Genomic DNA, 22,943 nt, shown 5'->3' on the forward strand with positions numbered 1-22,943 from the left:
GACCCGAAACGTCAGCTTTCCTGCTCCTCTGATGCTGCTTGGCCTGCTGTGTTCATCCAGCTCTACACCTTGTTATCTCAGATTCTCCAGCATCGGCAGTTCCTACTATCTCTGAATCAGTTTTAACCCCACTGTGAAGCCTCTTCTAAGGATGCCTACCTTGAAGAAGTTACCCTCCTCCCTCTGGAAAGACCTCAGTGGCCCCCATTTCTGAAGAAGGGTCCAGACCCGAAACGTCAGCTTTCCTGCTCCTCTGATGCTGCCTGGCCTGCTGCGTTCATCCAGCTCTACACCTTGTTATCTCTGACCCAGGAATGATCCTTGTGGCACACCACTGGTCACAGGCCTCCAGTCTGAAAAGCAACCTATCACCACCAGCCTCTGCCTTCTACCTTTCAGCCAGTTCTGTATCCGAGTAGCTAGTTATCTCTCTATTGTATGCGTTCTAACCTTGTTAACCATTTACATAAGGAACCATCTCGAACACCTTACTGAAGTCCATATAGATCACATCCACCACTCTGGCCTCATCACTCCTCTTTGTTACTTTTTCAAACAAGTTCATGAGGCAGAATTTTCCATGCACAAAGCCATGTTGACTATGCCTAATCAGTCCCTGCCTTTCAAAATACATGTAAATCCTGTCCCTCAGGATTCCCTCCAAGAACTTTCCCACCACTGACATCAGGCTTACCGGTCTACAGTTCCCTGGCTTATCCTTACACCTTTCTTAAATAGTGGCAGCACGGTAGACAACCTCCAGTCTTCCAGCACCCCACCTGTGGCCCAGTAATCTCTTCCCTAGCTTCCTACAGAGTTCTAGAGTTCACTCGATCAGGTCCCAGGGATATATCCAACTTAATGCACTTTAAGACACCTAGCACCACTTCCTCTGTAATACAGAAATTTTTCAAGAAGTCACTATTTGTTTGCCGATGTTCTACATTTGCCATATCCTTCTCCACAGTAAGCCCTGATGCAAAATACTCGTTTAGTATCTCCCCTGTCTCCTGCAGTTCCACACATAGGTGGCCTTGCTGATCGTTAAGGGGCCCTATTCTCTCCCTGGTTACCCTTTTGTCCTTAATGTATTTGTAGAATTTGTTTGGATTCTCCTTAACCCAATTCACCAAAACTCTCTCATGTCCCCTTTGTGCTTTTCTGATTTCCCTCTCAAGTACACTCCTACTGCCTTTATACCGTTCTAGGGATTCACTCAATCTCTGCTGTTTATACCTGATATATGCTTCCTTCTTATTCTTGACCAAAACCTCAATTTCTCTAGTTATCCAGCATTCCCTACGCCTACCAGCCTTGCCCTACACCCTAACAGAAATATACTGTCTCTGGACTCTCGTCTCATTTTTGAAGGCTTCCCATTTTCCAGCCATTCCTTTACCTGTGAACATTCGCCCCCAGTCGCCTAATACTGTCAAAATTGGCCTCCCTCCAATTTAGAACTTTAACTTTTTGATCAGGTTGATCCTCTTTCATCACTATTTTCAAACTAATAGAATTATGGTCATTGGCCCCAAAGTGCACCCCCACTGACATCTCAGTCACCTGCCCTGCCTTATTTCCAAAGAGTAGGTCAAGTTTTGCACCTTCCCTAGTAGGTACATCCACATACTGAATCAGAAAATTTTCTTGTACAGTCTTAACAAATTCCTCTCCATCCAAGCCCTTAACACTATGGCAGTCCCCGTCTGTGTCTGAAAAGTTAAAATCCCCTACCATAACCACCCTATTATTCTTACAGATAACTCAGATCTCCTTACAAATTTGTTTCTCAATTTCCCGCTGACTATTGGGAGCACTATAGTATAATCCCAATGAGGTGATCATCCCTTTCTTATTTCTCAGTTCCACCAAATTACTTCCCTGGACGTATTCTCCGGAATATCCTCCCTAAATATAGCTGTAATGTTATCCCTAATCAAAAACGCCACTTCCCCTCCTTTCGATCCTTCCTTTGGCATCTGTACTCTGGGACATTAAACTGCCAGTCCAGTCCATCCCTAAGCCACACCTCTGAAATTGCTATGATATTCCAGTCCCTTGTTCCTAACAATGCCCTTAGTTTGGTGAAAAATATTGCTGAACTGCCAATAGTGGTGGCTCTCAGGAATGGGTAATGGACTGTGAAAGCACAGAAGCTAGTGCTCTAACATTAGATAAAGGCATCCACATACTGACCAAGAGATCACAAACATTAGTCCAAGACCTTCAAGGTGTTATCAGTTGAGGAGTACACAGTAAGTTACATTTTGCTACATACTAACTTGATGTAGTCGATCACAATGTTGAAGGTGGGGAGTCTATGCCACCAACAGGGCCAGATAATTTCAGTCATAAAAGCCAAGTTGATGATTCTTCCCAACCTCCCCTGAGATCCCCACTACCATAGAGTAGCCAAATCCATTTAGTCCACATATGAAAATCAAGAGTTCAGCAGATAAAGCCCCGACAACATCCCTGTTCTAGGAAGCAAGAATATTCACCTGCCAGAATTGGCTGTTCCCCTATACAAATTGTTCTAGTACAACTCCAGCACTGGCATCTACCCAACAATTTGGGAAATCCAAGTGTGAAAAGCTCCCCAGGCTCATCACGTCCAAAATAGCAGGAAAAATTCAAATCAGGGAATTCACACTGTTCAGTCTACACTTAATCGTCAGTAAGCCAAATGAAGATGTCATCAATAGTGCTATCATGTGACTTTACTCACCAATATCTCACTCAATGATGCTTAGTTTGAATCCTACCTGGACTACACATTATCAGACCTCAACAGTGTGTTGGTGCAAACTTGAACAAAAGAATTGAGTTCCAGATATGAGGTGAGAATGACTATGACATCAAAGCAGCATTTGATCAAGCGCAGCATCAAGGAGCCAAATAAAATTGAAATCAATTGGAATCAGAGAAACTTCTCTATTGATTGGAGTCATACTAAATGCAAAAGATGATGATTGTGGTTGTCAGTGGATTAATCATGTCAGCCTCACTGCAGGTGCTCCTCAGGGTACTGTCTTAGGCCCAACCAGCTCAGTTTATTCAAAGACCTTCCTTCCATCATAAGGACAGCGGTGGGCTAATAGTTGCACAATATTCAGTAGCACTCACAACTCCTCAATTACTGAGACAATGTGTCCATAAGGAAAAAGACCTTTATAAACAACACTCACACAAGTGCCTGGCAATGACCAGAGAGACTCTCACCATCTCTCCTTGATAATCAGCGTCAATAGCATAGTTGACACCCCAACATCAACATACGGGGTTTACAAATGACCAGAAACTGAACTGAATGGGCAAAGGAGATGCTGTAACTACAAGTTATGAGTTACAGTGGGTAACTCATCTCCTGGCTCTCCAGAATCTGGTAATTACCTACAAGGTAGAAGTATTTGATTTGATTTATTTATTATCACTTGTATTTTGTTACAAAATACAGTGAAAAGTGTTGCGCAGTGTCACCACAAAACACTGATAAATAAACCAAAACTTGGAATATTAAGGCAGAAGAATAAAGAAATAAAGAAAAATTGTTCAACTTTACAGTTCTTCTTGATAAGAGCTCTGCCATGGGCCTGGTGGCCAGGCACAAGTCCCTTCACCAAATAAGGATGTTAATTGCATAATAATTGTGATCAATTGTATGGAGGCAATGAGCAATAGACACAGACCAAACTGTGGTAGTTGGGTTAGGTGATGTATGCATGTTAAAAAAAGAAAGTTCTTATACTGTGTGCATAAAATCGGCTCCAATTCCATTCTTCACCAACTGGCCTCCTGAAGCATAACACAGGAATGCAACTGAATATTCACCAGTTGCCTGGATGAGTACAGCTCAACACCATCCAGCCCACTAGACTGGCAACCTATTCACCACCTGAAACTTTCACTCGCCCAGCACCAGTGCACCACAGTTGCCATTCACGCTGTCTACAAGATGCACTGCAGCAACTGTGAAATATGTAACCTGAACCATCTAAGAATGTATCTAAGATCAGTAACTGCATACATCTAACACAATCCATTCTAATTTCAAAATATTATTCTTTCTCAATTGCCTAGTTAAAATCCTGCAAGTTACAAACTACATGGGATCATTCACCAAATGAACTACAGATGGACTAATCACCTTCTCAAAGGCAATTAAGGACTGGCAATAATTCTTTCCAGTGGTGCTCACATTTCAAAAATGAGTTACAATAAAATATTAAGAAACTTCAGAGTTCTATTCTCAAAGAATCATACACTGAACTCGAGACAAACATTGGTATTGAAAGCAGCACAGTCAACAGAATCAGGAACTGAAACAAAATTGCTGGAAAAGCTCAGCAGGTCGGGCAGCATCTGTGAAGGAAAGAAAGAGTTAACGTTTCAGGTCTGGTGGCCCTTCCTCAGAACTGATTTACAGCATTCGCAGTCCTTTTGGTTTTTAATTAGAATCAGGAACTGGGTGTTTGTAGCTAAGGTAGGTGTGACATTTTGTCCTTGTTTTGACCCAGTGTGCCAAATAAATCAATGCCAAGGTCAAGGTGACCAAGTGAATTCAAAGCCCAGGCATCAATATGCTAATAATAGAAAGACTAGGGAAATGTACAAAGGAAAGTCTACGACCACCTAGAACTTTGCTCATCATAATGGCAAACTTCTTAATAATTATTTTTTCAAAAGTTTTAAATATTTTAAGACCACAAGATTTAGGAACAGTAGTAGGCCATTCGGCCTATCAGGTCCACTCTGCTTTTCAGTGAGATGGTGGCTAATCCAATAATCCTCAGCTCCACTTTCCTGCCTTTTCCCCATAACTCTTGATTTCTCTACTGATTTATCTATCTCAGCTTTGAATGTACTTAATGACCCAGTCTCTACAGCCTTCTGTGATAAAGAATTCCACAGCTTTCTGTTCATTCACGGGATTTGGGCTTCACTGGCTAGGCCAGCATTTATTGTTCAAAGACAGTTAAGAGCTAACTACATTGCTGTGGATCTGGAGTCACGTGTAGGCCAGACCAGATAAGGGTTCCTTCCCTAAAGAACACCAGCAAACCAGATGGTTTTTTCCCAACAATCACCAACGGTTGTCATTCTACTCTTCGTACCTGAATTTTATTGAATTCCCATTCCACCAAGCAAAATTTGAACCCAGGTCCCCAGAATATTACTTGAGTCTCTGGATTAATAGTGTCGCAAATAATATCACCAGGCCATCACCTCTCCTCACTACTCAGGAAAAAAAAAATCCCCCTTTTCTCTGTCCTAACTGGGCAACCCTTTATTTTGAGATCATTTCCTCTGGTCCTAGATTGTCCCACAAAGGGAAATAACCTCTCAGCATCTGCACTATCAAGCTCCCCAAGAATTATACATGTCACAAAAAGATCTCTCATTTTAATTTGAAAAATGCAGGTTGCTTGCTAGTGTGGACAAGAGGTCATAATGGGAATATACAGTCCTATCGTGAGGTTTTACACACAGGAATAGTGAAAAAGCAACTCATTATATCATGCAAGAAAGGAACCCTATCTTGAGTGCTGCGACATATGAATTTTGCATATATGAAGCTGCTGAATGAGAATAAAATGATCAGATGTGAGACTGAAGAGGAAGAAAGCGTGCAAATTTCACATATGGGCTTTAAAATATTTAGAAAATTAACTCTTGGAGATGTGTCATTATAAGAAAGGAAGCACTTGAAAATTTTTGAATAGCACGATTCATTAAGCAACAATTTGAGCTAAAATCAGATACCATGAGAGAAAAACAGCACTTCCAGTGCTAAGCATTGGAATAAAATAAAAGGAAACTTGTTATCTCAGAAACAAAAATCATTGTGGGAGGAGTAAAATAAAGCTAGGGCAGGCTGTTTCTGCTTCGACCTTGAAATTCTTCCTTTTCACATTTACATCCAATTCCAATCTGTACGCTGTTTTACAATGAATTGCAAGAATGTGTAACTAAGTCAGACGAAGAGACATTTTTCCTGATCTTCCATTATTGTTGGAAATGTGTAAACATCTATTCTCATTTTTCATTGTTTATTTAGCTCAGGTTGGTTTAGGCAGTATATGATCCACTGTTATCCACTGCTAAAGGGAGTGGCTGGATAAAGGTTTAACCCACATACTTCCTGTGTGCTTTACAACAGTTAATCTATTTTTGGAGAGAAAGGTCATGCATAGCAATGGTATCTCCTCCTTAGTAAGAAGAATGCAATGGAGTTGATCCATGAAAATAATACATACAGAATTCTAAGTTACAGATGCAAAATACTTATTCACTCTAAAGCAGTATCAATCAACAAGATAAAGAGTCATGAGAATGTACCTACCTGAGCACCATACACCCGCTGCATGGCCTGCAACAACTGGTTTGTATATTCTGTTAGTGTACCTGCATCTTCCTCAAATACACTTAGCAGGGATCGTGTCTAAATGGGAAATACAACACAATTTTACATTTTGCAAATGCATAAATTATGGATTTAACAGCTTTTATAACATTGAAAAACAATAGAAATTAGAACAGTACAGTACAGAAACAGGCCCTTTGGCCACAATATTGTGCCAAACATGACACCAAATTAAACTAATCCCTTCTACCTGCCCATAGTCCATATCCCTCCATTCCTTGCATATTCATGTGCTTATCTAAAAGCCCCATAAACGTCCCTATCATATCTGCCTCCTCCAGCATCCCTGGCAATGCGCTCCATAAACCTATCACTCTGTGTAAAACAAAAACTTACCCTCACTTCCCCTTTGAACTTTTCTCCTCTCACCTTAAAAGCAAGACTCCTAGCATTAGGCATTTCAATTGTGGGAAAAAGATTCTGACAGTCAACCCTATCTATGCATCTCATAATTTTAAAGATTTCTATCAAGTCTCCTCTCAGCCTCCGCCACTCCAGAGAAAACAATGCAAGTTTTCTGGTCTCTCCTTCTAGCTGATACCCTCTAATCCAGGCAGCATCCTAGGGAACCTCTTCTGTACCCTCTCCAAAACCTTCACATCCTTCCTGTAATGTGGTGACCAGAAATGAACACAGTACTCTGCGTGGCCTAACCAAAGTTTTATAAAACTGCAACATAACATCCTGACTCTTGTACTCAATGCGCCGACCAATAAAGACAAGCAAGCCACGCGCATTCTTTATCACCCTGTCTACTTGCATGGCCACTTTCAGGGAGCTATGGGCTTGAACCCCAAGATTCCTTTGTACGTTCAGCATACTTTTCCTGAACACCTGACCTCCCCAAGAACAGCACCTCACACTTACCTAGATTAAACTCCATCTGCCATTTCTCTGCCCATATCTGCAACTGATCAAATCCCGTTGTATCCTCTGACAACCTCCTACACTATCCACTACTCCACCAATTTTTGTGTCGTCTGCAAACTTACTAACCCACCTGTCTACGTTTTCATCCATGTCATTTATATATATCACAAACAGCAGAAGTCCCAATACAGATCCTTGCGCAATACCACATGTCACAGACCCCCAAGCCAGAAAAACACCTTTCTACCACGACCCTCTGCCTTCTATCAACAAGCCAATTCTGAATCCAAGCGACCAAGTCACTGTGGATCCCATGCTCCTTAACCTTCTCAATGAGCCTACCATGAGGGACCTTGTCGAAAGCCTTACTAAAATCCATGTAGATAACATCCACTGCTCTACCCTCATCGATCACCTTTGTCAACTGCTCAAAAAATTCAATCAAGTTAGTAAGATATGACCTGCCCTACACAAAGCCATGCTGACTGTCACTAATTAAGCCATGCTTTTCCATATGCATGTAAATCCTATCCCTCAGAATTCTCTCCAATACCTCCCCAACCACCAATGTGAGACTCACCAGTCTGTAGTTTCCAGGATTATCCCTATTTCCTTTCTTGAACAGAGGAACAACATTAGATACTTGCCAGTCCTCAGGGACCTGTTCAGTGGTTAGCAAGGATACAAAGATCTTGGTCAAGGCCCCAGAAATCTCCTGCTTTGACTCTCTCAATAACCTGGGGCCCTGGGACTTACCTGCCTTAATGCTCTTCAAGAGACCCAACACCACTTCTTTCTTGATCTCAAAATGTTCTAGCTTACTAGCACGCTCCACACTAATCTCACTATCCTCCATACCCTTCTCCTGGGTGAATACCAATGCAAAGTACTCATTTAGGATCTCACCATCATCCCCTGCCTCCAAGCACAAGTTCCGTCCTTTATCCTCGAGTAGTCCTACCCTCTCCGTAGTTATCCTTTTGTTTTTAAATAACATATAGAATGCCTTGTGCTTTTCTTTAACCCTATTTGCCCATTTCATGGCCCCTCTTTGCTCTTCTAGTTCTCTGCTGGAGTTCTTTCCTGCTTTCTTTATACTCCACATGGGCCCAATCCAATTGTAGCTTCCTAAACCTTACATATAGTTCATTTTCCATTTTGACTAAATTCACAACCTCCCCCACTACCCAAGGGTCCCTCACCTTGCCATCCTTGTCCTTCCTCCTTACTGGAACATACCAGTCCCAAACTCTGATCAGTAGGTTTTTAAACAACTCCCACATGTCAAATGTGGGCTTGCCCAATAACAACTAGTCCAAATTAACTCTCTCTCGCTCCTGCGTAATACTGCATAATTTTCCCTCCCCCAATTTAGTACCTTCTCGAAAGTCCTGACATACCCTTATTCATAGCTATCTTAAAATTTAAGGAGTTATGATCACCACTGTTTCCAAAATGCACTCCCACTGAAAGGTCAGTCACGTGGTCAGGCTCATTAGCCAATACAATGTCCAGCATGGCCCCTAATCTCGTTGGATCATCCACATATCGGTTTCAAGAAACCCTCTTGGATGCACCTAAAAAATTCTACCCGTCTAAACCTCTTGCTCTAACAAAGTCCCAGTCAATATCGGGCAAGTTAAATTTGCTCACTATAACAACCTTGTTGTTATTGCAACTTTCCATAATCTGCCTAAATATTTGTTCCTCAATGTCTCAGCAGCTGTTGGGGGCCTACAGTATAATCCCATGAAAGTGACTGCACCCTTCTTATTTTTGAGCTCTACACTGGATGAACCCTCCAGTATGTCCTCTCTGAGTGCAGATTTGACATTCTCCCCGATTAGTAATGCAACTCCTCCATCTCTTTTACTTCCCTCTCTAACTCACCTAAAACACTTTGTGCAGCCAGTCCTGTCCCTCTCTCAACTAAGTCTCTGTGGCCACAATATCACAGTCCCACGTAAGATCCAGGCTTTAAGCTCATCTGCCTTACCCATAATATTTCTTACACACACTTCAGCCCATCAGTCCGATCATATTCATTTACTTGTCTCTGCCTGAGAAACAAAACTAACTTTCCTAAATGTATGCACTCTTCAATGAGAATCAGTTGAGTGCTAATATTTATTGTATTAATCTAACATGCATTCAACAGTAATTACTCTTTACCCACAAGCAATTGCACAATAGTCACTGCTCTGACAATAAAAGATCTCGGACTGCAGATATGACTCTATCGCGATGCTAAGTCCTGTACCATAGAAAGTGGCTAATCACAAGTACAAGATTCGGCAATATAAACACTGTTCTGTTGCAGCACAAAGTTCCGACTAAAGAAATGTCCTGTCATTGTACAAGATTTTCAAAAATGTGTCCATGGATTTTGGGCATTACTTTGCTCAACCAGCAACTACCATCTGTCCCGATTGCTCTGGAGAAGGTGGTGGTAAGCCACCTTCCTGAACCGCTGCAGTCCATGAAGGATTGGTACATCCTGTGCTGTTAGGAAGGAACGGAATTCCAGGATTTTGTCTTTTCATTGATTGTGAAGAAATAACAGTAAAGTTACAACTCAGGATAGTGTGTGGCTGGGAGGGAAATTTCAAATGCTGGTGTTCCCTTTCATTCTTCTAGTTGATAGAGTTAGGTTTGGAAGGTAATTTTAAAGGGGTCTCAATGAGTTTGTGTGTATGTGTTGCTAATTATGGCTTACCTTGGGCTTTAACTCCATCCTTTTGCTTGCTTTCTAAAGGTCTTAACTACCTGATACACCAAAACTCCATATACTCAAAAACGTACAATGACGTATCCACTGTGCAGTGAGACAGAAAATTCCACAGATTCACAACTATTTGAGTAAAGTAATTCCACCTCATCTCAGTGCTAAATGATTAGCTTCTTTCCTAAAGGCTGTTTTAGATTCCCCAACCAAAGGGTGAATTGCTGTAGTGCATCACAGAGGTAGTAGTCACTGTTGTCATCACACATTGGTGGCACGCAGTGAATGTTCAAAGTGATGGATGGGGTGCCAATAAAGCAGGCTGCTTTGTCCTGGGTGGTATTGCATTTAAGATGAGCTTAAAGCCTGGATCAGTACATGGGAGCTACACTCATCCAGACAACTGTAGTGTTGCATCACACTCCTGACTCATGCCTTGTAAAACTTGAGAGTCAGGAGGTAGGTTATTCACCACAGAATACACAGCCTCTGACTTGCGCTTGTTGTGAGTTAGTTCTATTAGTAAACACTCAGGTATCAACAGCAAGCATAGGAGAGAAACAGCCTGTGATTGGAGGAGTTGCTCCACACCAATTCTTTATCATCCGTGTATGGAGAATGGTTTTTCTCTGACTGATTTGATTTATTTATTGTTACATCACTGTTATAAAATACAGTGTAAAGTGTTGCATACAGTCACCACTCTCTGGTACCATCTTAAAGCACAGAAAAATAAACCAATACATAGAACATTAAGGCAGAAAAAAGAAGAAATAAAGAAAAAGTGTTCAACTTTATAGTCTTTCTTGTTAAGTGCTCCACCACGAGCCTGGTGGCCAGCACAAATTCCCTTCACCACACCGCCACCACTCTTCGGTGCCAATTCACCTTCACTGACATCCTCGCCACTATGAGTCCTTGATGGGCCTCGCCAATGGCACCAATGCCGCCAGGTACTGCATTGGCCCAAAATCAACACCACTGCCATCACGAATTCACTTCGAGCCCACTTTGCCAACACAACTGATCTTGATGCCACTGGGTGTCATACCGGGCCCAAGCCCGCCTCTGTCACTGTTTCCATGAATTTGCACTGGATGCAGATTCCAATGGGAACCCAGACACACATCTGCCACAGCAGCCACAAGTCGGTGCTAGGACCACCTCCTTAGCAGCTGCCGAGAACCCAAAGCCGCCTCTGATGCTGCCACCACAAGTCCGAGCTGCTGGGCCTACTCATCACCGCCGATGGATGCCATCACCACGACCAAGTTTTTCCCAAGAGGTAAATAAAAGAGAAAAAAAAGGTGAGAAAAGAGAGAGGGGCAAAAAGAAAAGAAACTAAGAGAAAAGTGGATGGAGCAGATGAGCCCAGGGCTCAGAAGCCCTACACCACCACCATGTAATTTAAATGGTGTTTCTTAGAACAATACAGTCTGGAACCAAACAAAGACCAGGCTATACTGGATTCAGTAACGTCTGATAATATAGAATTAACTGCTCATCTCATTGTAAAACGAACATCTAGGCAAGTGATCATATTCAGTTTGATGGTGGAAAAACTTGGATCTAAAACTAGTACCTTAAACTTAAACAACACCAATACAAAGTATTACAATGTACATGCATTTACGTCACTTCCAAATGACTTTCTGGACTTTTTAAAACAAAATCTTCATAGAACTAGCCAGAAGTTGCCCCCCTTCATTTTGAAAATTCAGATTCCAAACATATCATACAAATTTCCAAGGATTCATGTGATCAAGTCAAGTATCTAGCAGGACAGAGGTGTTAGTGGGCTTATGCCAGCAGACTTGGAAACAAGTTGTGTAACTGTTTTAGGAGTCCGAGGAGGAGAACTGGGCAGAGTCAGTTAAGCATGAAACTAAGGAGTTGAGATAGAAATGATATTGGATTGAGCAACTGTAAAGGGGGATGTTGAGAAATAGACTGAAACGTTGTGTTGCTGTTCATTTTGAGATCTTTCTAACCTTATTTATTTACTTCTTCTTTTGTGTAATAGCTTTGTGATCTTTTGTTAAATAACTTTTGCAGCCTTGTGTGTGTATGTTCAATTACTAACAATAGTAAACAAATGTAAAATTCAAACTTTTGATCCACAAAGCTAATTTTCACTCTGGATGTAGACTTCTCAGTTTATCAGCTGGGACCATAATAGTGTGAAGAGAGCTGGCTATGATGGACACGGAAAATTAGTTAAAAGCTAACATAGGTAGAGAAGCTGTGGCAGGCATTTAAAGTGATATTTCATAACTCTCAACAAAGATAGAATCTACTGAGAAAGAAGACTTTATCAAAAGGATACAGCATCTATAGTTAACTAAGGAATTTAAAGATATTGCCAAATAAGGAAAAATACTTTTGAAGCTTTTCATTTTGTACTCATCAGGACAGATGCCAAAATGCCAAATTTCAAAGGAACAATAATTTATATTGCATAAAGAAGGGTGTTCTCTTAAAATTATTTTATGTAAAGTGGCTGTCACTGTGAAGGTCAGCATTTGCTGCTCATTCCTAATTGTCTTTGAGTTGAATTGCTTACTCAGCTATTTTAGAAAGCAGTTTAAAGTCAAGTATATTATAGTACTGTGAAACTGGAGTAGTGTTTAGGCTAGATCAGATTGGCGGATTTCCTCCTCAAAGGATGATAGCGAACGCGTCAGCTTTCCTGCTCCGTTCATCCAGCTCTACACCTTGTTATCTCATGATAGTGAACGAGGTTTTAATGAGGCACAGCCAAAGTAGACTGTGAGAATCTGCTCCCCATGGGAGAGATGTCTAGGACCAGAGGGAATATATGTAAGGTGAGGAGTAAGTGGTTTAGAGGGCATCTGAGGAATATTTTTTCCACCCAGAGAATGGTACGTATATGGAATATGCTCCCTGAAAGGATGGTGCACGTAAGTACTCTCGCAAAATTTAAGAAGCATCTCAAACAGCACTTAAAATTCCAGGGTATAGTAGGCTACAGATCAAGTGCAGGTAAATGGAATTAGTGGAGTTTGGGGTTTGTGGTTTGTGGTTGAAATAAACATGATGGGCCGAGGGGCCTGTTTCTATGCTGTGTGACTCTGTGACTATGACGATAAAGAGACCAGAATGTTTTATTGCGACAAGACTGGGCATGTAAAAGCAAATTGCTGGAAGTACAATGGTAAAACAGTAACAACGGCATAATTGAAAAGTGTTTCCTCAGATGCTACTAAAATGGGAGCTATGTCTCAGGATAATCAAGGGGATTCTTCCTCAAAAACTAGTAAACTAAGTCAGGTTACAGTAGGTTGGAGGGATTTTGTCTCAAAAAGAGAAGTATTGTGTTACTTCTCTGATAAAACAAGTAAACAAATTAAGATGGAGCCACACACTGGGGCAATTTGGTCATTGTTCAAGATGGTCTGTTGAAAGAGAAAGTATTAATGGGGTATTCATGGAATTTATGAATCTGTTCCTTTGTACAAAGTCAATATACGAAGTAACTTAATAAACTGAGATGCTCTTCCAAGAATTGTTCCTAGTTTACCTATGGAAGGGGTAGATTTTATACAGGGCAATGATTTGTGAGGTGAGAAATTCTTAGCATTTGCCAGAGTTTCAATACAGCCAATTGAGGTTAAAGAAGCAGAGATTTTGCAAAAGGAACATCCTGACTGTTCCACAATGTGAGATAACTAGAATTGAAGCTCATAAGGTTGGTCAGGATGAAATGAACTTTTTGTATTTTCAAATTCATTGCAAAGAAATCATCACTATTGTGAAGCTACCTTTCTTTCAAGAGAAAAGATGTGAAAAAATCCATTTTTTGTACTATTTACAAGGTGTAAACTAATGGATTGAAACAATTCAGCACAGGATATTCCACCATTGTTACATTTGGTTCTGCCCAGTAATAACGCCGGAACGATCTTGGAGTATGTTGATGGGTCACCCAAATCAGTTCAAGGGTCAGTCAGTTTTAAGTCAGTCAGTGAGAGAGGGGATCAGAAAAGGTGACTATGTTGATAAAATGCTGCAGTTGAGGAAAAGGCTGGCCTATGACCAGAAGGGTTTGTTCAGACCAGCTAGAGAACTGAAACCATGCCAGTGATTAGATGCTGGAGGGTCCAATGGGATGCAGTCTCAGGTTAAGAGATTAGCTGTTGGGAAGTGAGCAGTTGTTGGCACCACTGTGGTTGAAGAGCTTGGACTGTGCCTTTATTTAGACATTGGACTATAGATTGGCTAAAACAATGGATTGCAGTCAAAGTAGTATGTCAATAATAGAAAAGTAGACACAGGTCCCCTGGCTAGGTTGCTAAATATCCATGGGATCTTTCTTTACCTGTCTACTATTTGATGTGCTTTGTGATTTGTTCAATCAGTTTTTCTGTTAACACAATTTTGTATGTTAGAGTACTTGTATATACATCGTAGATTTTTTTTTTTACATTTCTACCTTTGTATTTCTTTTGGTTTAACAGTGGAATCTTGTAACTCTACTTTCTTTACGAGTACCTGGGATCTCAAACTTCAACTTGAATATAAGGTTCCAGATCTCAAGCCATATCATAACAGATCTAGCCAACTTATCAGGGTTCATAACACTTCAAAATCATACAGCTTGTGCTGTAAAAAGAGGATGTGTTCTTCTTCCCCCAACTCTACTTTGTCCTGATTTCAAGGGACTGAGCATTTCTTTGACAGCCAGAGTCAGAAGATGCCAGATGAAATGTGCAGCAGCGTCAGGTCAGGAGAATTTTTGCATGCAGCAGCAATCCACTCAACATTGCTGTTGCTCACGAGATTCAGATCCAGTTTAAAAAAAAAGCGTGCAGAGAAACATTAATGAATTCTTTAAAATCATTCTTTCAAGACATTGTTGGGACAAGAATTGTATACTTGCTAGGTGGAATTGAGGAACTACATCTACACCTGTTTGTTGCCTTAATGTCAAAACTAAATGCACATTTAATCTATGGTATTACAACACAAATACATTAGTAATAGTGTAGAATAACGTAGAAGTGTTTGGAGAAATTAATCTCCTCCAATGAAAATTATTGAGGGAAATTCAAATCATGCTTTTAAGATCACAAAGTGAGGCATAAACACAAGTCTTTCTTTAAATTTGAAACTAATTTGTTTTTTAGGTCATGGATTCTTTCCATTGGGCAATGGTAAAATAAAACGTCACATAATGCTATATTTGATTATTTCAGTGTCAGCAGTTCATATACAATTGGTAGCAGATTTTGCTTGTCTGACTGGCAACAGAAATATTCAAACCATTCTTCGCAAATAACAACTAGTGGCACTTAACATTCTGCAAACATGGTTCAAGTTGAGAAGATGTCATATGATTGAGCTAACACATACAATAAAATATGTAAAACTGAACACAGAAAGAGAAGTCAGGTCAATTCTCTGTGTTATTGTTTATCCACCAGATGAGCAGTAGACCATTTCCTTCAATAACCTTTGTAATCACTTATTTCTAAATGTTGACATGGTCGCTGCTTTAACAGCAGGCAGTCATGTTACTGGATGAGTAATCCACAGGCCTGAAGAAATACTCTGGAGATTTGAGTTCAAATCTCATTGTGCCAGCTAGGGAAATTTAAACTGAGTTAACTAATAAGTGTGCAATGCAAAGCATGTCTCATTAATAAAGATCACCAGATTGTAGTAAAAACCCATCTGGTTCACACAGATCCTTCAAGGGTGGAAATCTGCCACATTTATCCACTCCGAAGCTTTGAAACTCGAGATCGACAGCTCTACGGTTAACTATTAACTGCCCTCCATAAGGCCGTAAAAAGCCACTGCTTTAAAAACAAAGAAATACAGGTGTACTACACTACAAGGAATACAATAGTTCAAGGTGGTGGCTTAGCAGCACCTTAAGAGTTGGTAGGGATGGGCAATACATTGATTTTGCCAGAGACACCATATCCTAAGGAGGAATTAAAAGGAAGCTAATATTTCCAGTGCAAAAATAGTCTCAGCAGCTCTGTCATAAATCTTCAGACCACACCCCAGTGGCCAAATGAGTTAATCGCAGTAAACAATCTGTTTCTGCATGCTGTCCCATCACTTCATTGAAGTTACCTGAGACAATCTCCTCTGTTCTGGTAAAACTGTCAGATTTTCAAGTCTTTATGTTTGTGTTTCCTCACACCAGACAGCATTCGAATGGAACTGTGCACATCCTCAACATCCTTCCAAAAGAACTCCAAAACTGCACACAGTACTCCCAAAGTGCCCTGAGTGGATGTATATACAAATTCACCTTTACATCTCCACTTTGACATTCTGCACTACATTCTGTAAACCCCAGGGTTTGGGGCTATCGTTTCTCTGAAGGGGTGAAACAATGTGGTTGACTCTTTATTGCCCTATAAAATAGCCTAGCAACCCACTCAGTTGTATCTAATTGCTATAAAGTCTGCTATAAAGAAATGAAACCTCACAATGACAAAGAATCCAACTAAAGCACCGAAAAGGGCATTGACACACACAACCTTGCCAACCCTGCAAAAATTGCCCTTGTGCCAAATTTGGGACAGTTATCCCACAGACTAGTCAAGCAACAGCAGGACACAGTCATACTCAAGGAATTATAACTTAGAGAGAACATTCCCAGAAATTATAAACCACGATATGTCCTGATCCAGCAACATGACAGGCCCACCAGACATTGGGAGTTTTCAAGATATTTTCTCATCAACCGGTTCAGAGATATTATTGTACACTTCTGAAGCAGATGGGACTAGCACTGAGTCTGTATCCTATGAGGTGTCATGGCATCAGGTTAAACATGGGCAAATATGGGAGGTCACACTCAGAGCGGTAAAAGACAAATCTAACAATGAGATGTCAATCTTGTGAAACTATAACACAGGACTACTTGTAGGCCAAACAGTGTAAGCAGCATGTGACAGAAATACTTAAGCAATCTCAAAACCAACAGATCAGATCTAAGATCTGCAGTTCTGTCACACCTAGTCATGAATGGCAGTGGACAATTAAAAAACTATAAGGACGAAGCAACTCCACAAGTATCCCATTCTCAATGACACGGGCACCAAACACCCCAAGTGCAAAAGGATGAACAAAATGCAAACATCTTTAGCCAGAAATGCCAATTAGATAATGCATCTCAGCCTCCTTCTGAGGTCCCAGCACCTCAAATGCCAGCCTTCAACCAATTTGATTCACTCCACATTATATCAAGAAATGGCTGATGGCACCAGTCACTGCAAAGACTATGGGACACTGACATGACAGAAATAGTGCTGAAGATCATGTCCAGAAAAAGTGGTGCCTGTAGCCAAGTTGTTTCAGCACAGCTATAACACTAGCAACATGGAAAATTGTCCATGTTTGCCCTGTCTCCACGAAAAAAGTACAATTAAAACCCAGCCAAATACGGCCCCATTAAATGACTCATAATCATCAGCCAAGGGATGGAAGGTGTCATCAATAGTTCAATCAAGTGGTGCTTACTCAACAATAACCTGCTTCACTACATTAGGTTTGGGTTCCGCCAGGTCCACTCGTGACTTCATTTCAGTCTGGTCTAAATGTGTACAAAATGCTGAACATTATTTGAGGAAGGGAAGGTCTTTGACACCAATGTAGCATTTGTCCAAATGGGACCTCAAGGAGTCAAGTAAAACTGGAGTCAATAGTATATGTGACGTTATCCATTTTGATAGGGATAATAGCAAAATGGATTATTATTTAAATGGTGAAAAATTGCAGCATACTGCTGTGCAGAGGGACCTGGGTATCCATGTGCATGAATCACAAAGAGTTGGCTTGCAGATGCCGCTCGTAATTAAGAAGGCAAATGGAGTATTTTCCTCATTGCTACACGGATGGAGTTTAAAAATAGGGACATTATGCTGCAACCCTATAGGGTGCTGATGAGGTCACACCTAGAGTACTGTGGACAGTTTTGGTCTCCAGACTTGAGAAAGGATGTACTGGCACTGGAGGGGCTGCATAGGAGGTTCATGAGGTTGGTTCCAGAATTGAGAAGGTTGGGCATATGAGGAGAGATTGAGGAGACTGGGACAATAATCATTGGAAGAATGAGAGAAGATCATATAAAAACATTTAAAATTATGAAGGGAATAGATAAGATAGAAGCAAGGAGGCTGTTTACACTGCTCGGTGAAACTAGAACTACAGGGCATAGCCTCAAAATAAGGGGGAACATATTTAGGACTGAGCTGAGGAAGAACTTCTTCACCCAAAGGGTTGTCAATCTGTGGAATTACCTGCCCAATGAAGCAGTTGAAGCTGCCTCATTCAATGTTTTTAAGGCAAACATAGATAGATTTTTGAACAGTAAAGAAATTAAGCGTTATGTGAGCGAGCAGATAAGTGGACCCGAATCCAAGAAAAGATCAGCCATGATCGACAGGCCAGATGGCCTACTCCTGCTCCTATTTCTTATGTTCTTCTGTAATCAGCAGAGACATTTTTCCACTGATTGGAGTCATACATTGCACAAAGGAAGATGGAAGTTGCTGGAGGTCAATCATCTCGCCCCAAGACATCTCTGTAGGAGCTCCTCAGAGTAGTACCCTAGGTCCAAGCACATTCAGCTGTAACATCAATGACATTCATTTCATTGTAAGGTCAGAAGTGGGGGCGTTCACTGATGATTGCACAATTTTCAAGTAACATTCATACCACAGAAGTGGCAGGCAATGAGAAAGAATCTAACCATCTCTCCTTGACATCAATGGCATTATAAACACTGAATCCCCCACAACAGCATACTGGGGCCTACAATGACCAAAAACTGAACCATATAAATAGCGGCAACAAGAGCAGGTCAGAGGCTGAGCATTCTGCAGTGGATAACACTCACCACCTTACTCCTGAAAGCTTGTCCACCGACTACAATGCACAAGTTAGTGTGATGGATGAGTACAGTTCCAACACTGCTCAGAAAGCTCAACACATCCAGGACATGGTAACTCACTTGAGTGGTCCCCATCTAAAGGCTTTAAAATGCACTCCTTCACTACTGACAATGGCAGCAGTTCACAAAATCAGCTTAGACAGCAGCTTCCATACTCATATCATCTAGAAATCACACACCCCATCTTGATTTGGAATTATATTGCCACTCTTTCCTGGTCACTGGTCAAAAACATGGAATTCCTTTCCTAACAGCACTGTGAATGTTGAACTTTAGTATTTCAAGAAAGCATTTCACAACCACCTTCTTAAAGGTAATTAGGGATGGACAATTGGCCAGCAGTGCCCACATCCTGTGAACAAATTTTAAAAAATAACATATGGAGCTGACATCACAGTAAGGCTGCATTCAGGCTGGGTCGTTTACTTCCCTCAAGATCTTTAGAGAATCAGTTGGCTTCTTTTTGATGACCCAACAGCATTGCAATCATTATTTTGCTACCCAGCATTGCTTCTCACCTGACTAAATTCAAACTGATACCTAATTCTCAAAAAGTCAGGATGCAATTTGCCAATGTGCTCTCTGGATTGTTCATCCAGGCCATATGGTCCCTAATTTGGTCGCATAACCACTGCACAATGGGCAGGCACAGAACCTGGAAGGAAGAGTCTTTCCTTTCTTTGTAATTCTTTCTAGAATGTGTCACTAGCAAGGCATAATTTATTGCTCATGCCTAATTGTCCAGTAGGTCATGGTGATCCGATTTCTTGAATTGCCGCAGCTTTTAGGATGTCCCTAAAACACTCATGCGGTAAGGGAGTCTCAAGATTTTGACCCAGTGACAGTGGAGGAATGCCAATATACTTCAGGATGGTGAGAGACTTGGAAGGTGATTGTGGACCTTCTGAGGGTTGGAGGGCTTTTGGAAGGAGTCGATGAGGTTTTTGAGTTGGGTTTCTGGGATTTTCAAGGGAAATTTGCAGGATTTTCAAGGGAAATTTGCAGGATTTTTGGGGAGGCGTTTGTGGTATTTCCGAGGGGAGTCATGGGCATCACAGTGCCGGCCTTGGTTGACAGTGTGGAGTTCTCTGTTTTCCCAGAGAGCGCTGGGTGCTCCAGCTTCCTTCCACAGTTCAAAGATGTGTGATGTGAGGTGGACAGAGTCAGAAGTCACACACAACACCAGGTCCAACAGGTGAACACTTCACCTGACGAAGGAACAGCGCTTTGAAACCTTACATTTCTAAACAAACCTGTTGGACTATAACCTGGTTTTGAGCGACGTCTGACTTAGTCCAAACATGTTCAGACTTGGTGGATTAGTCATGGTAAAATACAGGGTTATAAAGATATAGGTTGGGGCGGGGGGTCTAGGTCTGGGTGAGATGCTCTGCGGAGGGTCGGCACGGACTTGATGGGCCGAATGGCTTCTTTCCGCACTGCAGGGCTTCTGTGAATTCGAAGGCAGCTTGCAGGATTTTCAAGGGGAGGGGTTTGTGGGGTCTTCGCTTGGGCCTGGAGGGAGTTGCCTGTTCTCCGGCCTCCTGTCCCCACCAGGCCGGGAACGAGAGCTCCCTGTGATAGGTGATCCCAGTCACTGATCCGCTGCACCGGGAATGACCGAGTTTGATTCGGAGCCGGTCGTTACCTGTGGGCTGTCCTGCAGCGCCTCCTCTAGCAGTAGTTTATCCACAGGCGGCATCTTCACCAGAGACCGGGGCAAACAGAGACTCGCAGCTCAGACAGGCCACAAACCAACAGACCGACCGACACAATGACGGTCAGCTCAGCAACAGTACGCGGCCCCAAGCTTGGCCCCGCCTCCAACCACAGCGCACGGCTCCGAGCCTGGCCCCGCCTCTAACCCCAGCGCGCGGCCACGAGCCTGGCCCCGTCTCTAACCCCCAACGCGCGGCCCCGAGCCTGGCCCCGTCTCTAACCCCAGCGCGCGGCCCCGAGCCTGGCCCCGTCTCTAACCCAGCCGCACGCCCAACCCCCGACCTAGCACGCGCCACCAACCCTCCGTCGCGCGGACCTACCAAGGGCTGCGGCCCCTCACCCGCCCACCAACGGGATTGGTCTACGGTTTGTCATGGAAACCGGCATAGTGTAGAGGTAGAGCTCAACGAGGACTGGGGAACATTAGAATGGACTGAAGCTGAGATAGAGGAAATAATGGTGTCGAATGCAGGAGCTGAAAGGGTGGGATTTAGTGTGAGGCATAGGATATTACAATGTGGAATATGAGGTTATGGTGTGGGACATGGGGGATTACAGACTAGGATATAAATGGATTTGGACTGGGATGTCGGGGGTTACAGGGTGGGATACAAGGGGTTAGAAAGTTACATAGCACTGAAACAAAAATGCCTCCACCACTTCCTCTGGCAGCTCATTCCATACACGCAATACACTCTGTGTGATAAAGTTGCTCCTTAGGTCACTTTTAAATCTTTGCCTTCTCACCTTAAACCTATGTACTCTAGTTTTCCCCCACCCTGGGGAAAAGACCTTATCTGAGGTTACACAGTGTGGAGCTGGAGGAGCACAGCAGGCCAGGCAACATCGGCTTCACAGCGGGGTTAAAACTCAGAGATAGTAAGAACTGCCGATTCTGGAGTCAGAGATAACACCATGTGGAGCTGGAGGAGCACAGCATCTTCACAGCGATGTTCATGTATTCTGATGGCCAGACTCTGGACAGATAGGAAGGAAACTAGCCATCAAAATTCATGAACATCAGCTAACAGCAAAACGACACAACAAACTTTCCCTAATATTGGTACACTCAGACAATGAAGGCCAACAGTTTAACTGGGACAACGTAACCATAGTAGCCCAAGCCAAACATAGACATGCATGGGAATTCCTAGAGGCATGGTTCTCAACCCAGAATGCAATCAACAAACATAGAATTGGACCCCATATACAAAGCCATACAGAACAGAACCGGAAATGACACAACTCACCATAACAGACTGGACGGTATAAATTCCAAGCGGAGTAGAACAACATCCCTTCATCGGAGGCCTCACTGATGATGTTACCTAGCATGGTGACGAAACGTCTGAACGGAAACAAGCCAGCTTGGCGAGCAAGTCAACAACCTCACCCACAACCCAAGCTACAGATCTTTGCAAAAACCTTAAAAGACCTTGACTATTCACCCTATCCATGCAGCTCATGATTTTATAAACTTCTTTAAGGTCATCACTCAGCCTCCGACACTCCAGGAAAAAAAGCCCCAGTCTATTCAGCCTCTCCCTATAATTCAAACCCTCCAATCCCAGTAACAGCCTTATGATGTGAGATATGCTGCAGAAGGTTCTTGCGTAGATTTGTAGCTCGGGTTGTGGATACTGTGGTTGGTTCGCTCACCAAGCTGGTTCATTAGTTCACAAATGTTTCATTACCCTGCTGCATCAGTGCTGCCTCTGATGAAGCACTGTTGTGTTTTCCTGCCTGCTATTTAAACTCTGGGGTCCATTGGAGTTTACGGTTTTTCTTCACAGTGGTGTATATATAGGGTCTAATTCCACGTGTTTATTGATGACCTTCTTGATGGAGAACCAGGCCTCTAGGAATTCCCGTGTTTGGCCTGTCCTAGGATCCTGATGTTGTCGCAATCAAACTGGTGCTTCTCCTTATCCGTGTGAATAGAGACGAGTGAGTATTGGTCGTGTCTTTTTGTTTCTAGTTGGTGTTCATGTATTCTTGTGACCAGTTTCCTTCCCGTCTGTCTAATGTAATGTTTGTCACAGTCTTTGCATGGAATTCATAAAAATTCAAAGCATAAAAATTCAGCAACTAGTACGGAAAGCAAATGAAATCAAAAACAGAGATAGTAGGAACTGCAGATGCTGGAGAATCTGAGATAACAAGGTGTAGAGCTGGATGAACACAGGAGGCCAAGCAGCATCAGAGAAGCAGGGAGGCTGATGTTTCGGGCCTAGACCCTTTTTCTGAAGAAGGGTCTAGGCCCGAAACGTCAG

The 22,943-nt window shown here is 42.3% G+C and overlaps 1 protein-coding gene across 2 annotated transcripts in view; it reads right to left on the bottom strand.

Annotated features, from left to right (window-relative positions):
- appl2 (adaptor protein, phosphotyrosine interaction, PH domain and leucine zipper containing 2) overlaps window positions 1-20,785 on the bottom strand; it is a 99,794-nt gene extending 79,009 nt beyond the window's left edge. For both annotated transcript variants that reach the window (XM_048610506.1, XM_048610505.1), the window contains exons 1-2: window positions 20,600-20,785; window positions 6,344-6,442 (exon numbers count right to left, since the gene is read on the bottom strand). In XM_048610506.1, coding sequence (XP_048466463.1) covers window positions 6,344-6,442; window positions 20,600-20,653 — 153 coding nt within the window. In that variant the 5' untranslated portion in view covers window positions 20,654-20,785. The remainder of the gene's footprint in view (window positions 1-6,343; window positions 6,443-20,599) is intronic.
- Window positions 20,786-22,943: the final 2,158 nt, after the last annotated feature.

The sequence above is a fragment of the Rhincodon typus genome, chromosome 22 (assembly GCF_021869965.1).
Source record: "Rhincodon typus isolate 14 chromosome 22, sRhiTyp1.1, whole genome shotgun sequence".
In the NCBI taxonomy this organism is placed as follows: domain Eukaryota; kingdom Metazoa; phylum Chordata; class Chondrichthyes; order Orectolobiformes; family Rhincodontidae; genus Rhincodon; species Rhincodon typus.